The 18,225-nt window shown below is 59.1% G+C and overlaps 2 protein-coding genes across 6 annotated transcripts; both read right to left on the bottom strand.

Moving 5' to 3' along the window:
* Positions 1 to 55: 55 nt before the first annotated feature.
* On the bottom strand, positions 56 to 5,176 carry LSMEM2 (leucine rich single-pass membrane protein 2). The gene is made up of 3 exons (XM_058559619.1): positions 1,157 to 5,176; positions 877 to 1,062; positions 56 to 661 (listed from the first exon to the last, which is right to left on the bottom strand). Exons 1-3 carry the CDS (start codon positions 1,260 to 1,262, stop codon positions 528 to 530), a joined length of 426 nt encoding a protein of 141 aa, XP_058415602.1. The 5' UTR covers positions 1,263 to 5,176; the 3' UTR covers positions 56 to 527.
* An 89-nt stretch (positions 5,177 to 5,265) lies between these two features.
* Positions 5,266 to 16,998, bottom strand: SEMA3B (semaphorin 3B). 5 transcript variants are annotated; one of them, XM_058559208.1, is made up of 19 exons: positions 16,926 to 16,998; positions 12,627 to 12,813; positions 11,743 to 11,900; positions 11,523 to 11,585; positions 11,004 to 11,123; positions 10,830 to 10,923; positions 10,516 to 10,635; positions 9,167 to 9,312; positions 8,964 to 9,075; positions 8,778 to 8,847; positions 8,555 to 8,699; positions 7,999 to 8,218; positions 7,646 to 7,737; positions 7,528 to 7,569; positions 7,133 to 7,290; positions 6,988 to 7,043; positions 6,757 to 6,896; positions 6,562 to 6,646; positions 5,778 to 6,234 (listed from the first exon to the last, which is right to left on the bottom strand). In XM_058559208.1, exons 2-19 carry the CDS (start codon positions 12,733 to 12,735, stop codon positions 5,864 to 5,866), a joined length of 2,301 nt encoding a protein of 766 aa, XP_058415191.1. In that variant the 5' UTR covers positions 12,736 to 12,813; positions 16,926 to 16,998; the 3' UTR covers positions 5,778 to 5,863. The 5 variants fall into 5 exon arrangements, with proteins under 5 accessions (XP_058415170.1, XP_058415179.1, XP_058415173.1 ...); XM_058559187.1 differs by lacking the exon at positions 6,562 to 6,646 and having other exon boundaries at positions 5,266 to 6,234; XM_058559196.1 differs by lacking the exon at positions 6,562 to 6,646 and having other exon boundaries at positions 5,266 to 6,234; positions 11,022 to 11,123.
* Positions 16,999 to 18,225: the final 1,227 nt, after the last annotated feature.

Here is an 18,225-nt window from a genome sequence, read left to right as displayed (position 1 = left end):
GTGTTTCTGCCTGCCCTCCCTCCCCATCCACTACCCCATGCTTAGGTCCAGCTAGATCTCACCCATCTCCATCTCACCTTTGCCCTCTAAGACATTGTCTCCCCAGGTAGCTCTCCTCCCCCTACTCAGAGCCCAGCCTGTCTTTTGACAGCTGATGCTGGACCCTCACTGGGAGGCCTGGCAGAGTTTGGTTGACTGGGGTGGGGGCAGCTATTTCTAGACTTCTGAACCTGCTATCTGGGGGAGGCTAGAGGGTGCTGACAGGCCACAGGAGGAGCCAGGAGGCTGGTGTTACTTCCTCTGACCTTGGGCCACCCAGAGCAGGGCCTTGGCACCAGAAGGCTTGGCTGGGCCTGGCCTGAAGAAGTCAGAAGAGGTGGGCAGGCAGCTGTGGGGTCAGATCAGTCTCTTGTACAAAAACCTCACCAAGGAAGTAGTGTGGAGCAGCAGTGGGAGAGGAGAAACCTGCGAATGGCCACTTTATTCCCCCCTACACAAACCCCCAGTCCCCAGGTCCAAGTGGCATCTCAACTGGCTGCTCGGGCCTCGCTGGAGTTGAGCCTCCGCAGCTGGCTGAGGCTGGCAAGCCGGAGTTTGAGGAGCATCTCCTCCTGTGTGTGCAGTGTGTGCGCCAGCATGTGTAGGGATTCGCTCTGCAGCACTGTGGACAGGCAGGTAGGAATGGGGATTATCAGACCACGTGCCACCACTCAACTCCCCCACCCACCCAGCCCAGCACCAGAGGGTGCCCTCAAACCCTCCACCCCACCCTTCACTGCCTCAGTCTCTGCAGTTGTTCCCTCCAACAGTGCAGAAAGGCCTCCTGGTCCCACTTCCTTGCACTCGGTTTCCACTGGCTTCCTGCACTGGCCTTACCACTCAGGTAGACAGCCAGGACAGCAAGCGCCAGGCAGGTGAGCACTAGCAGCACAAGCAGCAGCAGGAAACCCCCGCGGCAACGCACAGGGCTGCAGCTGGCCTGAGTGCACAGCGATGGCGGCAAGATGCTTAGCAGCTCATCCCATGGCTGCGCCTCCTCGGCCAGGTAGGGTCGCAGCAAACCTGTGGGGCAAATGGGGCATCAGGAGGGCGGCAGGTGCGCCTGCTTTCCTCCCCATTCAGTGCATCCACCCCACTCCCCTGCCCCCGCCCTCACCTCCACTGTGTAGGTCGCTGATGGACTCCACACGGTGCAAGCACACCTCCTGCACATGGTTGGGGGCCAGCGGTGCCCTGCTCCTTGAGCTCAGCGTTGGTGCCATGGTGTCTGCACGGGCAGTGTGGGGCTGATTCAGCCAGCGGGTCACCCTCTCCCTTCTAGGTGGCTTCCAGTGGCAGCAGGGGCTCAGAGAAGATGGGGACAGGACAAAGGGGCATTTGGCTCCTAATCCCCTAAAACTAACTCAGGAATGATCCTTGATTTGGAGCCAGGACAATCCCAGAACCCCATAGGCCTGTTCCACCCGCAACAGCAGGAAGTGCACTTGACTTGCTCACGTTGTTTCCTTCCATGCACCTCAAGCACTATCAGGCGTTTCTCTGCCTGCTCACTTCTGGAGAAGAGTTTATCAGCCTTGGAGGACTAAACCTACAGTGCATGAAATTCATTCCTGCCTCTTCCGCTCTCAGTTTTCCCTGCAGACCCTGAGTTAGCCATCAGGCCAGACACGGTGCCTGGTGCCTTCTCCTGTCCCCAGCAGCAGCGCCCCCTTCTAGCTGGCTGGTGCCTTTTCCTCCTGGCCTATGGCTCTGCTTCAACATACTCAGCTTAATCCTGCTGTACTTCTGTGACCCCTGCTGTTTACACTACAGCACAACAGGAGACCTGCCTTTGTTATCAAACTGTTTCACTGCCTCTGAGGTCTCCCTTCGGGCATCCCTTTGAGGCTGCCTGGGCATTTAGGTTGTTTCCAGTTCCCTTCCGAAATTAATAACCCCTAGAAAAGGAGATGCATCATTGAGTATGAAGGTTTTTTCCAATTTCCCAATAGTTATTAAGGACAGATTCCCAGAAGCAGAAGTACTGGATGAAAGAGCAGGGACTTTTTTTTAACGCTATCATTGAGGTGCCAGCCTGGTGGCGTAGCGGTTAAGTGTGTGCGCTCCGCTTCTGCGGCCCGGGGTTTGCAGGTTCAGATCCTGGGCATGCACCGATGCACCGCTTGTCAAGCCATGCTGTGGCGGCGTCCCACATAAAGTAGAGGAAGATGGGCACGGATATTAGCCCAGGGCCAATCTTCCTCAGCAAAAAGAGGAGGATTGGCATCGTATGTTAGCTCAGGGCTAATCTTCCTCACAAAAAAATAAATAAAAAGCTATCATCGAATCATCCTCCAGAATGGCTGTCCACAGCCCCCAAAAGGGTACAACATTGCCACCACTAGGCATCTCCATTGAAAAAAAAATTGATACACATATGTGCACACACAGGTATGTGCTAAGTTGGGAGATGAGAAAAGGCCTTTCTTGACCAATTTGGTTGGATTTCTTTGCCTGGGGCGGTGGGGGGGTGGCGCTGACCAATATGTGTGTAGCCTCCTAATTATCCATTCACAGCCTCTGCCTATTTAGTCACTGGGGTCTACTTTTCTTGTGATTTTAATTATTTTTGGACCCATCAAAGTGTTTATTTTGTCTCAAGATTATATTTTCTTCTGGTTGTTCTTTGACTTGATTTTTTAAAAAATCTTGGCCCCTGAAGCCCTCCAGATGCCCAGTTGGAAGCTAGATAATAAAGTGGGGGCATAGAAGGGCCACCTCCTGATAGAAGCAGGACGATTGGACTCTCTGGGTCTGTCAGTTTCAGAGCAGTAACACAACCTTCCTGATTTGCTTGAAACTGGCCCTTGACATGCTCAAAAGTAAGTACAACAAAAACATGCTGCCAGGCATTCGTCAGGGTGGTGTTGGGGATCATATTAAATTCCCTCTTTGCACTTGGCTGTGCTTTTCCCACACTTTCTAAATTGAAAGTGGAAATCAGATTCTATTTGTTACCAGGGAAAACACACAGTAAATGTCATTGTTACGACCCCATGAGGAGGCAAACATCCCCCCCACCGGGGCCAGGCACCTCCCACCCAGTGTAAAATGTTGAAAATATGATGGGGGGGCGGGCGGCCTGGTGGCACAGCGGTTAAGTTTGCGTGTTCCACTTGGGCGGCCTGGAGTTCACCAGGTCGGATCCTGGACATGGACCTACTCACCACTGATCAAGCCATGCCGAAGGCATCCCACACAGTACTAGAAGGACATACAACTATGTACTGGGGGCTTTGGGGAGAAAAAACAAAAGAAGAAAATGTCATGGGGGAGTTAACCAGCTGGGCCAAGCTGGAGCCCTGGAGCAACTGGTCCTGCATCCTGGCCAGTACCGAACCTGAAGCTTCCTGGGTCCCCTGCTCTGGCCCCTCTGAGGCGCTGTACTTCTTGCATGTGGCGAGGAGTTAGGTGGGCAGCCACCCAACTCTTAACTAGCAGTCAATCTGGCCAGGCCAGGGGACCCCAACTTTTAGCCAGTTGGGGGAACCTAGTCCCAGGTTGGAGGAGGCCAGAAGCCTATCCATTCCCAGTCCCTGAGCCATGTGGCCAAATGCTTCCTGGAACCATTGCCAACCCCCAATCCCAGCTTCCTCCCTGAAGGAAGAGCGGAACTGGCCAGGCATCTGCCTGGCCCACACCCACTTGGGCACAGCCTATAGTTGACCCTCCCCGAACTGGGTAGCTCCCCGCAGTCACTCCCTGCTGTCCCTAGCAGGGGAAACAGGCAAGGCCTGAGGTGAGGAGGGGTTCCAGGCATGGTAGGCCCTACCTCTGTGCACAGGGGGCAGGTCACTTTACTTGAGCTGGGACATGGTGACTGATGACTAGTCAAGGAAGTGAGGTCGGTGGAACAGGGGGCAGGTTTCTTCATGGTCCACAGGGTCACAGGCCCAGGGCCCGGCCCTTCCTCACAGTCATCTCCTACCTTCTCTGGTCTCGTCAGGCATAGCGGGTGGTGGGCAGTCGGGGCTGATGATAGCGTCCAGTAGCAGAACAGGGTGGAGGCAGCAGTGACTCTTCTGAGAGCCTGGGGAAGGCCTGGCCACCTCCTAGCCTGGGCCTAAAATAGGCCTGAGCTCCGCCCACTGGGCTATATTTAGAGGAGACAGCGCTCAGCCACGGGAAGGGGAGGAGTGACCCACATGGGCCAGCCTGGACTATACCTAGTGATGCAGCCCAGGCGAGAGCGCAAATGGCACCTTCACTAGTGCATGTGCACAGGGGCTTTCCCAGGGAACCCTGCCACCCCCACATATGCACAGGCCTCATCTTCATCCAGACAAGCTGCCTCAGGCTCACCTCCAGCATTGCCCCACAAGGCAGCCTTGCCTGCAGCCCTGTGCATCTCCACCCCTCCACTCCCAAAGACACCACCCATAGCTGGGTCATCTCTTCCAAGCAAATGTGGGACATGCACCCACCACTGTGTGACCTGCTGGCTTCAGGGATTGGGGGTGATGGACAAGTGGAGCCCAGTGCCATGAGGGCTCTGGGAGCTGCAAAAAGGGGCAGAGACACCCCCATACACACAGGCATCCATGCTGGTCAGTGGGCAGACCCAGGTTGAAGGCTGGTGCTCACAATACTAAGCTTACAACCCTGAGTAAAAGATTGCCCCCTCTCTGACCTGTTTTCTCATCTGTAAAACAGGACTAACAGTGGTTCCTCCCCAGCACAGTACATGTGAGAATAGAAATACAACCACGTCTGAAGCATTTAGCACAATGCAGTTTTGATCCTTCTCCCTCCACAAGGGCATACAGCTCACACGAAGCCTTGTGAGGATGCATGGCACCACTTACCCTTGAAGGGAGGAAGTGGTCCAGCTTAGGGCCCACCCTCTGCCATTGGACCCCTGTGTCCCCTCCTTCCCAAATGGGACAAAGCAAGACAGTGGGCTCTACCTCCTAAAACATCCCAAATCCATCACTCCACTGTATCACACTGGCCTCTTTGATAATTCCTCAAACACAGCAAGCTTGTTCCCACCTCAGGCCCTTTGCTACTGGCTGTTCCCTCCTGGAATGCCCTGTTCCCAGATATTCCCATGGCTGGCTCCTTGCCATTTAGCTCAAATGTCACCCCCTCAGTGAGGCCTTCTGCTCACATTCTTTTCCACATCACCCAATTTTATTTTCTTCATAGCACTTAGCCCAGAAACTATATTATTCAGAATATACTGGACATGTCAGTATCCCCAAAGGCCCTACAGAATCCACTCCGTCACATGGAAACCACCTTTAATCCTCACCGCAGCATCCTTAGACAGAAAAAACTGAGGTCCTGAGACAGCTAGGAAGGTGCCCAAGGCCACACAGCAAGACCTAGGACCAGCGGTTGTCTGCTGGGGCCATTCCAGCTTCAGCTGATAGTGTGTTTATTGCATTAGTACAGTCGGCCTGCCCCACCCCCACCCCCAACAGCCCAGGCTGTTCACAGCTTTCTGCTCACTGCCCAAGGAGGAGGTCCTTCCCCCAGGGTGAGCACTCGGGTCACCTCCCCCGCCCAGATCGTGGCTCTGGAGCCTTGCTTCTCTGCCTTCTCCCAGCCAGCCACCAGCCGGACCCTGTGCCTGGCCTGGGCCACCCTCCAGGGGCTACATTCAAGGGTTATCCTCTGTTAATAAATAAGCCAGCGCGGCTGCCCCTCGGCCAGGGCCTGTCAGTCGGTGTCCATCGGCCGGGGACGGCAGTGTGTCCGGCACCCAGCTGTCCGTCTCCCAGGGTCTGTCCGCCCCCTCTCTCCCGCCTGTCGTCGCCTCCCCAGTCCCCGGCGTGGGGATGGCCGAGTCACTAGTGCGCTGCGCTGCGCGGCCCCCCGCTCAGACCGGGGCTCTGGGGCATGTGTCCGCCGGTTGCGGCCCTTCCTCCGCAACTCCGGAGAAGGTGGGCGCGGCGCGGGCTGCGGACGACACATTCGCAGGGAGCTCGCGCCACCGCCGCCTGGCTCCACCAGCTGCAGGAAGTCCCGGTACCAGAGCTTGGGGCCCGGCGGCGCGACGGGCGCAGCCTCCTCCGTCCGGGCAAGCCTTTCGGCCTGCGCAGCACTCAGCACGTGCAGGGCGAGGCGACGCAGCGGCTGCGAGAAGCCCTGCTCCACTGCTGCGCACAGGTACACGCCCGCATCCCCGCGCCGCAGCCCACGCAGCAGCAGCCCTCGCGGAGTGCGCTCCGCATGCTCTTCCGCCGGCACCTGTGGGCCGGGCCAGCGTGAGGGCGGGGCGTCAGGGTCCGGCCCAGGGCTCCCTGGCACCAGTGTCCCAGCGTTGGATGGGAGAAGCAACGGATCAACGGCGGCCCAGAGGGAACGGGAAAGGGGCGCTCACAGGTGCATATTTGAAGGTTGGGTGCATGGGGGCCGGTGGTCTTCAAGTGGAAACCTGAACAAGGTGAGGTTCACCTGACTGTGGGGGGCGGGTCGGGGACCTCAACAGGCGTGGCGAGGAAGGAGGGGTCTTCTCTCGGATGTGTGTGTGCGTGAGGAGGATCAGGAGCCTAGTTAGACGGAATGGGGCCTCACCAGGGTGTGGAGTGCAGGTAAGGGACCAAACTGGACCAACGGGGTCTGGTTGGGCGGAGCCTCGCTGGGCGGAGCTGGACCTCATCTAGATGTGGGGAGCAGGCCAAGGCCCTCATTAGTCAGAGTTAGGCCTCTCCTAGATGTAGGCGGTGGGACAAGGGCCTGGGTTGGGACAGGGATCAGGTGGAGGCTCACCTGGGTGCTGGCTGCCTCCCTTGAGCGCTGGAAGGTCCACTCCACACGCGCCTGCAGTGAGCGGGGCTCACACTCCAGGAAGGCGCTGCCGCCCTCCACACCAAACACCTTCCGCTCCAGCAGCGTGGGATGGGACGAGTCTGAGGGGAAGGGGAATGTCAGATTCAGGCAAGGCAGGGCAGGGTGGGGCGTCTTTAAGGGCTGAGAGGTGGGGGCAGCTGAGGCACTTACCCCCAGAGCACAGCGTGCTGGGGTCCCCATTCCTTACGTCTTGCCGCCGGAACCGCCTGGGGAGAACATTGGAGCCTCCGTGAGCCCCTCTTTTAGCCAGCAGCGAAAGACTCCCTCCCGGTGGCCCGCCCCCGACTCTGCTCACCTCTTGCTACTGGGCTGAAAGCGCGTGCACGCAGCCCCATCCCAGGCGCAGTAGGGGTCACGCGCCAGGCAGCATTCGGCACAGGCACGGCCGTGGGCAGCACAGCGGTACAACGGGATCTGGGCCACTGCGCTCGGCGAGGCTACGTACAGCTGGTGCTAGGGGGCACGAGGGGCTCCGGGCTGACCGAGAGCCGCCCCCTGCCCATCTCCCATTGATCAGGAATCCCGTCCCCCACTTGACAGATGGGAACACTGAAGTCTCAGGTCACAGTCTAGCCAAGGCAAAGCCTACTACTCAAACCCAGGGCTTTGAACTACCAAGGGAGGCATGGGGGTGAGGGCACCCGGGAACGTGCTCGGTCCATTCCATCCCCAAACATTCTGGTCACTTACCCTCTTGGAGGAGATTTGCATGCTGGTGACAGCGGCTGAGTCCTGAGAGGGAGGAGGGGCGCTGGGATGAAGGCTCAGTGGGGTGAGGGTACCCCAAAGGACGGGGACTAGGTCTCACCTCAAACACATGCAGCTCCTCCAGGAGCAGACCCTCGGCGTTAGGCCAGCTGCCCTTGGGGACCGAGATCACCTTCAGCACTGTGCCGGCATCTGCAGGGGTGAGAAGAGGTAAGTGACTCGTTGTATGCTCTGACAGCTAGGGCCAGGGGTCTCCTCACTTTTGAGGCCTCCACCCTCAGCGTGGTTGGGTCAGTGAAGAATGTGCATTGGAACAATCAGAGCAGCATCCAGAAGGAGATGGGGGCACAGCCCAGGCAAAGATGTGAGATGAGACTGAACAGGGGGAGCTTTCACTAAACAGGCCAAAGAGCCTGGACTGGGTCTTGTGGGTGGTCATGGCAGGGCCCTGACCTGTGCCAATGAAGAGGACGTCATAGTGTCCATCAGCAGCAGCTACACGGTCCACAGCGATCTGGGTGAAGTTATACCCGGCACCCACTTGTAGGAAGAGAGGGCGTCCCCCCATGGGCAGGACTGAATTGTACATGAGGGGGTGGTTCCGGGCAAACTGGATGACGTCATCAGGAAAGTCCTTGGTGGAACTGAAGGTGCCAAAGGTCTTGCTGGGGCACTGGGGGTGGAGAGGAGGCACTACAGGGATGTGCGCATGAGGGCCTGGTGGGCAGCCCTCCACAAGAGACCACCCAGAACCTGGACTGGGGGGTGGAGTAGGGGAGGGTATTAGATAGAGCCCTGCCCTGGGAATCTGACAGGCGAGACCCAACTTTGCCCTTGGGAGTCTGAGGGGGAAAATATGGCCTTCCCCTGAGGAGCCCTGTCTGAGGAAGGTGACACTTTTCCACCCCATAACAAAAGGAAGAAACCACATTCACCAAGAAGACCCAGGCTAAGTTCTCCACCCCTGAGGCTTTAAGTGGGTTGTGGTGGGAGTCCCCAGGCTACGCACCATGCCAGGCCGGGGGTAGGGCACGCGGCCCTGGTAGGACACCCATTGGTGCATGGGCCCCTCCTTGTGTGCAAAGGGTCCCAGGAAGGCCCGGCGCACGTCGTTCATGCTGTACACACACACTGCGGAGCCCTGGAAGATGCCGCTGCAGGCGAAGACATGAGCGGGGTGAGGGGCTCAGTGGAGCCCAGCAGACCCTGCCCCACTACCTCCTGCTCCTCACCTAGATGTGGAGAAGACAGCATAGAGCAGTGGGGTCCAGCGGTCCCGTGAAGAAAGCAGGAACACGTCCTCTGCAGGGACAGGGTCTAGATGGGGGAGGGCGCACAGCCCTGCAAGCCGGCCAGGCTCCAGGATCTGTGCCCCTGCACTCTCTCCCCCCACCCCATCCTCCACTCCTGGCACTCACGGAGCCGGTCGAAGTGCGTGTCACCCTCAACGCCAGGCACCGAGCATACCAGCCGTGCCTTCAGGAACGTTGTCCACTTGTTGACCAGGCTGCGCTGGCCACCCACGTCGTTCTGTGGGGTCAATCAGAGGGGATGAGGGCGAGGCCCAGACGGGCAAAGGGGCGGGGGCGGGGTCACCAGAACTGGCTCAGGGACTCCTCACCCTGCAGATCTGGCCAACACGGGAAATGGACAGGCGTCCCAGTGCCGGCGTGGCCTCCACTGCCAACTCACGGAAGAAGAAGTAGATCTTGTCATCATCCGGGTTCTCACTCTCCGGGATCCAAAATACCTTGACAAACTTGGGCTCTGGCCGCAGCAGGAGGTGTGGGGTCAGTGAGGTCCTGGCCCGCCCCCTACTCCAAGAACCACAAGCTGCCACCCCTTGAGCTGCCTCCCCTTCTTCTTGTGCCTACAGAAGCCCCCGGGGCAGCATCTGATCACCCAGCCTCCAGGACCAAGTTCAGATGGTGCTCAGCAGGGGAAGAAACCAAAGGATCAGAGCCTGCGAGTCAAGAAGCAGCCACGAGAGGGCAGCAGAGACAGTGGCTACTTGGGCATGCAGGAGGGGGACCCTCACCAGTGGCAGGCCTCTCACCCATGACAGTTCTCCAGGCCAGTGAGCCAAGAAAGGAGGGAGATGGGGTATGGGTTATACCTTCACTCATGAGTCTTCCTCTCTAGCAGGAAGCAGATGCCCTCATTCATTCCTGCTTCAAATACTCTGCTGGGTCCCATCACACTTAGAATAAACTACCCTGGACCTTGACAGTCCAAGGCCCTTATCATTGCTCCCTTCATTAAACTGTTTTTGGCTTGGCTTGCTGCTGCCCCAGGGCCTTTGCACTAGTTGTTCCCTCTGCCTACAACGCTCTTCCCTCAATCCTGCTGTGCTTTGGGAATTAGCTCACACCTCTCCTCAGCAGGGTGGCTTCCTTTCCCCAACCCTCCCACCACCACCACCACCTAGTCTCTTTTTCCCTTCCTCTCTACTCCCTCATTGGTCTAACGGCCATTGGAATTGATCTTGTCATGTATTTGTTCTGAGGTCTGTGAACTCAAAGAGGGCATGGGCCATACCTGCCTTGTGTGCCCTGCGTCCCCAGTGCCTAGTTCAGGACCTGAGGCATGGTAGGTACTTGGTGAGACCTGGCTGTGTCCATTGCTCACTTTTTTTTTTTTTTTGAGGAAGATTGGCCCTGAGCTAACATCTGCTGCCAATCTTCCTCTTGTTTTTTCTCCCCAAAGCCCCAATACATAGTTGTATATCCTAGTTGTGGGTCCTTCTAGTTCTTTTATGTGTGATGCTGCCTCAGCATGGCTTGATGAGCAGTGAGTAGGTCCGTGGCCAGGATCAGAACTGGCAAACCCCAGGCCGCTGAAGCGGAACACATGAACTTAACCGATGTGCCACCTCGCTGGCCCCCATTGCTCACTTCTTTATGGGCCTTGCTCAGCTCCTGCCCTGTTGGGGATGAGGGCCCCCTCCCAACAGCCCCACCAGCCTTTTACCGTTGAGCCAGCGGGAGTCGTGTGGCTCTGTTCGGAGACTCGGACGCTGACCTAGGCTGCGGAAGATGGTAAAGTCCCGGCCCATGAGGTCTGCGGCCACCCCCGAGTACAGCTCTTCCCCTGCAGGGCAAGGGCTACTTAGCCAAGCTGAAGGCTCTCGGTGGGGGGGCCTGTGGAACCCTGGAGGATCTTGGGGAGTCAATGTGGCTAAGGGGGATCCCTGGGGCTCTAGGGAGGGTCTTGGGACTTTGTGAGGTTCTAGAGTCTCTGAGGGGTTCCAGGAGCTCTGTTGGGGTCCCAGCCTTTGGACTCACCCACCAGCACGGAGGCAGCCCGATGCCTGGGGTCATAAGGACTCTTGCCCTTGCCATCCTCTAGCCTTCGAAGGTCCAGCTGGAGCACGGGCTCCTGGGAGGCAGGGGGGAGTTGTTACAGCCAGGCTCTTCCTTACTTTCCCATCCCCCCTCTCTGCCGAGACCTGGCCTTACCTCCAGCCGGTGACCCACCTCCACAAATGCACAGGTTGGGTGGAAGGCCCCTGTGCCACAGGCCAGCAGGTGGGTGCGGTTGTAGGCATGCAGCAGCTTCACGAAGTTCATGCACTCAGTCTAGTGGGCAGGCAGGGGCAGGGACAATGAAGCCTCCCCCAAGGAGGAGGCCTTAAGGGGTCCCAGCTCACCAGGGCAGCCCCATTCTTTCCTCTCTTCTGTATCAGCCCAGGCAAGTACCAACATGGGCCACAGGGACCTGGGTGCCCTTGGTGACCAGCGCAGCCCACCTCTCACCAGAATGAGCATGGGGAAGCACAGGCCTGCATTGCCCCTATGACTCAGAGGCTCCCAAGAAGAATCACGAGCCCCCACCCTGACTCACTGCCTCCAGACTTCAGCTACCTCAACGCCCCTGCCCCCATCCCAGCCAGAACAGGCAGGCCTCTGTTTTAGCACTGCCCGGTCTAGAGTGAGGGGCTGACCTCCCCGCTCCCACCCCGGGCAGCCAACACTCACACCAATGTCCTTCCCCGCCCAGTTGCACTCCTCTCTCCATTCCACAGGGGCCGGCCAGGCCAGCTATGGGGAGGGTGGGGGAGCGGGGACAAGGTCAGGGTTCTCCATGCTGAGGGTGTCCGCTCAGGGAGCCCATCCCCCTGGGTCTCTCCAGGCAGTCTGGAGTGGGGTCCCTGGGCTCTTTCCCTGGGCAGCACTGAGGCTGGGGGGTCCCTGGCACCTTCTTGGCCCGCTTGCTGATATTGTCCAGGCTGAGGGAGGCCACATGGTTCTCGGCACCCACAAACAAGCGTCCACGCTCCTCGTCCACCAGCAAAGCTTCGTAGCAGCAGGTCCTCTCCAGCCTGAAGGTCCGGAGACCATGTCGGGCCTGGAGCTCTGCAGGGTGGGGACTCCACTGAGGATTTGCCAGCCATGCTGGAGGCTTCCCCCAAGTCCTGCCTGTTGTCTCTCTCACAGGCCAAGGTTGTACATGAGACCTGGCCCACACACATGTGAATTTACACGCATGTGAGTTTACACTTATGAAGGCAGCCCCACCCACGTGCAAAGCTCCCAAGCTGCGCAGTGCAGCGCCCCCAGAAGGAAAGCAGGTCGAGTTCCTCAGGCGAGCTTGGACAAACAGTGTTTCCAGGCAGGCACACTGGGAGGCCAGGGTTCTGGGGGAGGCCGGGCATGTAGGAAAAGCCAGAACCCCAACACCAAAGTCAGGCTGAGCATTCTCTGCCACCCTGCAACCAGCCTGAGCTCAGTGCTATTCCACTCACTGCCTACTAACCACCCTCCTGTGTAGAGGGTGTGGGAAAGGGGCTCTAATGGTCCCTACACCTCAACTTCCCCGGGGGTAGAGGATGTGAGGGAGGCAGAATCTGTTGCCATGGGACCAAAAGGGGTCTTCCTGGGAAAGCATGAGGAGAATCTGGGCAGAAAGGCTAGGGGCTGAGGCCAGGACAGGGTTAATTGGAGATGGCCTGAGAGTGCCCCCAATCCAACCCGGGTCTGGTGGCACACACACGGAGTGACAGCAAACACAGCCCCTACCCACAGTGGGCCCCTTTTCTCCCCACCCTGAGCTGGGCCCTTCTGCCTGCCAGGTGCACCTACCTTGGAAGGAGAGCCGAAGGCGTGGGAGGCTGGGGATGGCACCCCCCAGCACCGCTGCCCAGAGCAGAGCCAGGCTCGGGATCATGGCGGCGGCCTCAGCCCGCCCCATCCCAGCGGCTCAGGGTGCTCAGGGTTCAGCAGGCGTGTGTGGAGGAGCCTTGAGCCGCCCTGGACTCTGCCCCGGGATCTGGAAGAGAAGGAGTTGCAGCAAGGGCGAGGGCGGGAGGCTAGGGGGGAGTCCCCAGGGATCAAATTACAGCCCCTAGGGGAAAGAGGCTGGGAGGTCGCATTCCACTTCCGAGCCCTCCACTCCCTCCAGAGGGTGCCCTGCCTGGCCATAATCACAGACACACCCACACTGGGCATACCCTCGGGGTCACCCCCACACTGGCAGGCGCCTGCCCCACCACGTCACTCTCCCCAGGAACCCTCCCTCCCGTATACACACTCACAGATATTAATTCACAAACTCTGTGTGCCTACTTCATGCCAGCCTGGGACTGGGGCTGGGGACACCGGGGGACACAGAAAAGGTCCCTGTGGAGGAGGAGGCAGAGTACCAACAAAGACTCAGATCAGAGCAGTCATTTCAGAAGGCGGCAAGTGCAATGAGCAAAACAAGCTGGTCACGGGAGTGGGACTAACAGGAAGGGGGTCAGGCCTCTGGAGGTAGCTGTGCACCCACAGGCCAGAGAAACATAGGCACTTTTGGGGCTGGAACCAATGGTGTGGGCGCCTGTGTGAATGTGTTTCTGAGGGTCTCTTTGTGTATCTGTACTGCAGATGTATGTGTGTGTGTGTGGTGTGTATGCATGCACATGTGTACATGTCTATGCGAGGCCATGTGGCATGCATGTTGTTACACATGTAGATATGTGGCGTGTGTGGACACACATGGCACTGTATGCATGTCTTGCAGTGTGTACATGCCTGTGTGGTGTGTGCACTTTGTATACATGTGTATATATGAGTGTCACACATGTGTGCATGTGCGAATGTGTGTGTGCACATGCAAGTGTATGCGTCTCTCTGGACGTGCAGGTGAGCCAATGCAACCGCAGTGTCAGTCACTGCCTTCAGCTCTGAGACACTCCTGAAACCCATTTCTCAGAGGGAGAAGTACTGCCCAGGAGACCCAGGGCCTGGGCCCCTCGGGCTGGGCAGAAGCCTCAGCTGCTGACTTGGGGGCTGCTCCCACTCAGATCAAGCAGCCCAGATTTGGGCTTGACCTCTCTCTCTCTCCCCACCCCAGAGGGTGGAAGGGGCTGGTCACACACAGAAATTCTGTGAGCTCAGACTTCAGACCCAAGAGGAATTAAGTGGGGAGAGCCAAGGGCCTGAGGCAGCCTTTCCCCCCAGCTTGGATGAGCTGCCCTTCCCTCTCCAAGCCTCCGCAGTCTCCCTGAGCCTCTCCCGCCCCTGCCTTCGCTCTCAGCTCTCAGGGTTTCCCCATCTTTGAGCCCCTCTACCTCTCTGAGCCAGAGCCCTTCCCTGGACCCATTAGATGGGACCAGGCTCTGCCTGCAATGCCCATTGTCCTTCCTAGAGCTGGCTGGGCAGGTGCTGGGCGCAGGATCCCTGGTGTGGGGTGTGATCAAGCAAGGGGCACAGCTGCTGGGGCACATTCCAGCCCACTCCCCCCATGCCCTTGCCCAGCTCCGCAGCTCCCGGCCCCTCCCACACTAGGACTCCCACCTCCTCCTTCCCTCCACTGACACTTGCCGCTGCCTCTTCTGGGCCGGTGAGGTTCCAGACGCCACAAAACACCCAGCTCCCTTCCCACACTCCACCAAGAACTCCGGCAGCAGTGCCTCCCCTCCCCAGCCCCTTCTCGCCCTGGAGAAGGGGAGAAGCCTAGGGGCTACGGGGCACCCTCTGACGGCTCCTTTAAGGAGCAGCCCCCGCCCCCAGCAAGCCAGCCACCGCCCCACACGCCATCAAGTTTATGGGGCGGATCCGGTGACCGGGCAGGCAGCCGGGACCGGCTGGAGGTGGTGTCCTGGCCAGAGTAGAGCGGGCACAAGGGAGGGGCCGGTAGGGAACACCCCTCTCCTGCCAGGCCTCACAGCAATAGGGTGCCCCAGGCAGCGGTCTTGGAAGTGGGACGGCCAGTCAAGGCAAAGGAGAAAGAAGAAATAGAGACCCCCAGATGCAGGTGGCTCTGTGCATCAGGCAGAGGGAACAGCTGGTCGGGGCATCCCGGGGGACTCGGGTTCCTCACCAGCTGTGGAGCTAGAGGGGTTAACGAGGGGCTCAGCTGCCACCTCAGTTCCCCGGAGCCGGCTGGGATGGAAGAGTTGAGGTCAGGGGAGGGGTTCTCAATTGGAGGTCTGATGGGCCCCCAGGACCCAGCCCCAGTCCTTCCTGACCACTTGAGCCACTTAGTACTTCTGCCACCTGGCTGGCAGTGGCTGTGATGACAGCCAGTCTGGGGCTGGAGAGGAGGTCCAGAGAGCGGCAGGCAGGGCAGTCAGCAGATGCCAGAGGCCCAGCAATCTCACTTCTGCACTGTAGGGTATGGGCCCACCTGGAGACCCCCTCCTACAGGTGGTCCCGCATCTCTGCTGGGAGGTGAGGGGCATTCTATGCAATCTCTGTGACTCCAGTCTTTCTTCCCAGGTTGAACAGAGTGAGGCACCTGAGGGACTTCACAGACAGGAGGGGTTCCTACACCTCGGCACCTGAGCTGGGAAGGGTCTGGGGTCTTGGCCTGAAGCTAGGACTGGTGGACACACCCTATTTGACTGCCAGGGGAACTTCTTTAGAGGGTCTGAGTGTTGAGAATGGCCAAGGGGGGCCCTCAGGTCCACCTGGGTGAACACACCAGGGCTCCTGAACAGTTGCTCCTCAGGGGGCAGTGAGGGAGGTTGTATGGGCGCTTCAAGTGCTGCCCATCTGCTGGCAAGTCCCCTGGAGTAGAAGTGTCTGTGCCCAGCCAGGGTGGAACCATGCTCCTCTTTCCTAAGCCTCAGGACCTCCTGTTCTGGACTGGCCTGGCTAGCTGGCAGGCGAAGGGTGGGGGTCAGTGGGAGGACCAGGGGTCTTCAGGAGGGGGAGGGGAGGGATGGACCCCTGCCTGAGCTCTTGGGTTTCTAGGATGCGGCCCCTCCCTCCTCCCAGGCTCTCCCGCCTTGGACTTGGGCAGCCTCTCCTGGCCTCATGCAAGCAAACAAAATTCTTCGGCTGTTTACAATTTTCCACCCAAGCAGCCAAGATCAGCAAGTGCCTTTGAGGTCCCCACTCTCCCCCGCTGTGCCCCCTACCTGACCCCACTACTTTTAGTTCTTCAGACCCAGGGTCCCAGCCTCTGTTTCATTCCCCCCAAGCCCTGTGTCCATACTGGAAAATGGGACCAGATCCCCCCATCATCTTTCCAACACCCTGGAATTCAACCCCTAGCCAGAGGGACGGGGCGCTCGCCGGCCCACCTGAGCCCTCTAATTGCCTTCCCTCCTCCAGATGCTTCTGCTCCCTGAAGCAGGAAGGGAGATCCCCAGGGGTGGGAGGTCAAGTTTTCCCTGTCCCACAAGGTCTCCTTTCTGCTCCTCAGCCCTGGGTCCAAGTGTATGGCAGGCCCTGGGTAGGGGCCTCATGAAGTCAGCACTCTAGGAGCAGAGTCATTGGCTATGGTTCACATTGGGCACTGGAAGTCCTCAAGGATTCTGGAATCAGGCAGCCTGGGCCTGGGTCTCGAAAGAATGAGACAAACCAGGGGAGGTAGCTGGGGTCCACACTCCTGCCTGCACCCCCGTTCTAGGGGCACCCCAGGATCCTGGGCCTCCACCCTTTGCCAGGGTATCCATGGGTTCTTGCCCTGCTGCTGCCTGTCAGCGGTACAGCCTGCCAATGCCATGGTTTTTCCTTCTGGAAATAACTAGATTGTTATGCCAAGTCCCAGCACCTGCTTCCCCACCCCTCGTCACCACTGGACTCTGCCTGGATTCTGTGGTGTGGTCATCCATCTGAGGAAGGCTACAGCCAACCCTCCCAGTGCCCAGCCAGGTCTGGGTCGGGCCTTGGTTCCCCACTCACACCTGCTTTAGCCATCAAGGCTGTGGCTCCAAAGTTACAACTTTTCCCTGTTCTGGACACGTGGGTACTAGGACGTGCCACCCTGAGGACTTAGGCATGGGGGAAGGGAGGCGGTGGGCAGTGGGCCCTGGAGAACCTGACTGAGGCCAAACTTCTCTGACAATCTACCACCCACCCCAGGGGGATCTCCCAGGAAGGGGTCTGTTGGGGCACTTCCCCCAGCCACCCCCAACCTGGTCTCCATGCTCCCAGGGACCCCTGGCCCACCTTTTTGGAAAGATCAGCTCCTCCCCTCCTTGACTGTTCCCCTTCCCTTCCGAGGGCCATGTCAGAGCTGAGGTGGACGGGCTGAGGGAGGGGCCACCAGGAACCCTGGGCCTCTGGCTGTGGCCCTACCCCCACCCGCTCCGCCCCTGCCCTCCGCCTCCTGCACATTCCTCCCTGGCTGAGGTCAGCCCCTCTGGGATGGGGGAGCCCCCCCCACCAGCCACATCACAGCTCTTCACTCACTCCTGTTTTACTCATTGCCCAGCAGAGGGGGCGGGGGAATAGGGGGAGCAGAGGGGGCTGAGAGTGGGGCCTCCTTATCCCCTCCTTCCCCCTAGCCTGGGGGAGGGGAGAGAGGGGGTCAGTGCCAGGAATGCTGCAAAAGTAGACTCTGGTGGCACCCTCTATTCATTAACATATATTAACATAAATGCTACATTCCCTTAATCGGCTCCGGGAAACCCTCCCAGGAGTGCTGGTTGGGGGGCTCTGGAGGCTCTGGCGGGGGTGGGTGGGAGCCTGCCCCAGGAATCAACCCCCCTTAGTGGCCTAGGGAGGGGCGGGGTTGTATCCTGACTCTGCTGCTCACGGGCTGTGTGCCCCTAGGCGGAGACTGAATCTCTCAGATCACTCTCCTCACTTGCCCTGCAGTTGTTAATGGTGGGCCAGGCAGGTCTGGCACTCTGTGGGGGTACACAGATGTGCACTCTTATTGCCACCTCAGCACTGGGCATCCTGTGGCATCCAGGGAGAGCCTTCACTGCTTCACTGCTGCCTCTTCCAGCCCAGCTTCATGGAGCCCTTTTTCAGGCTTGGGTCCTCTCCTGTCCCCTTCCCTCCCCCCCACTCCCCTACACGCCCCCTGCCCTCTCGCCCCCACCTGCCGCAGCCCCCAGCACAATGACCTCCACCTGAGTCTCCTTCCCTCCCCAGTCCCTGGGGACTGCTCAGTCTTCTTACCCCCCAAGTAAGTCTCTAACCACCCCTAGCTGTGCCCAAGCTCACACCCTTCCTCCCCAAGAGCCCCCATTTCTGGGAGGCCTTTCCGTCCTGCTTAAGACAGGACAAGGCCCCGCCTCCTCCCCTGCGGAGTAAAGCCTGACCCCTTCCCCCTCCCCCCAGGCTGTGTCCCTGTGGTGTTTCTGCTACTCCTTCTCCCAATGCCTCCCCTCCATGGGACCCCGCCCCTCAGCCCCTGACTCAGCTCGCTGAAGCTTGGGGGCATCCCAGGCTATTAGCCTGGCATCCACACCACCCCTCCCTAGCTCAGCCCTGGCCAACTCTACCAGTGCTCCAGCTA

Source organism: Diceros bicornis, chromosome 2 (assembly GCF_020826845.1).
Source record: "Diceros bicornis minor isolate mBicDic1 chromosome 2, mDicBic1.mat.cur, whole genome shotgun sequence".
NCBI classification, from domain to species: Eukaryota; Metazoa; Chordata; class Mammalia; order Perissodactyla; family Rhinocerotidae; genus Diceros; species Diceros bicornis.
The sequence above is the reverse complement of the archived record's forward strand: the minus strand, read 5'-3'. Positions and strand labels throughout refer to the sequence as shown.

Coding starts and splice junctions, on each gene's coding strand:
- LSMEM2 (XM_058559619.1), bottom strand. CDS start 1,262: ATGGCACCAACGCTGAGCTCAAGGAGCAGGGCACCGCTGGCCCCCAAC. Junction 1,063..1,156: donor CAGCGACCTACACAGTGGAG/GTGAGGGCGGGG, acceptor TTTGCCCCACAG/GTTTGCTGCGACCCTACCTG. Junction 662..876: donor CCTGGCTGTCTACCTGAGTG/GTAAGGCCAGTG, acceptor GCCTGTCCACAG/TGCTGCAGAGCGAATCCCTA.
- SEMA3B (XM_058559187.1), bottom strand. CDS start 12,735: ATGGGGCGGGCTGAGGCCGCCGCCATGATCCCGAGCCTGGCTCTGCTC. Junction 11,901..12,626: donor CCTTCGGCTCTCCTTCCAAG/GTAGGTGCACCT, acceptor CCCACCCTGCAG/AGCTCCAGGCCCGACATGGT. Junction 9,313..10,515: donor CGACTCCCGCTGGCTCAACG/GTAAAAGGCTGG, acceptor TGCTGCGGCCAG/AGCCCAAGTTTGTCAAGGTA.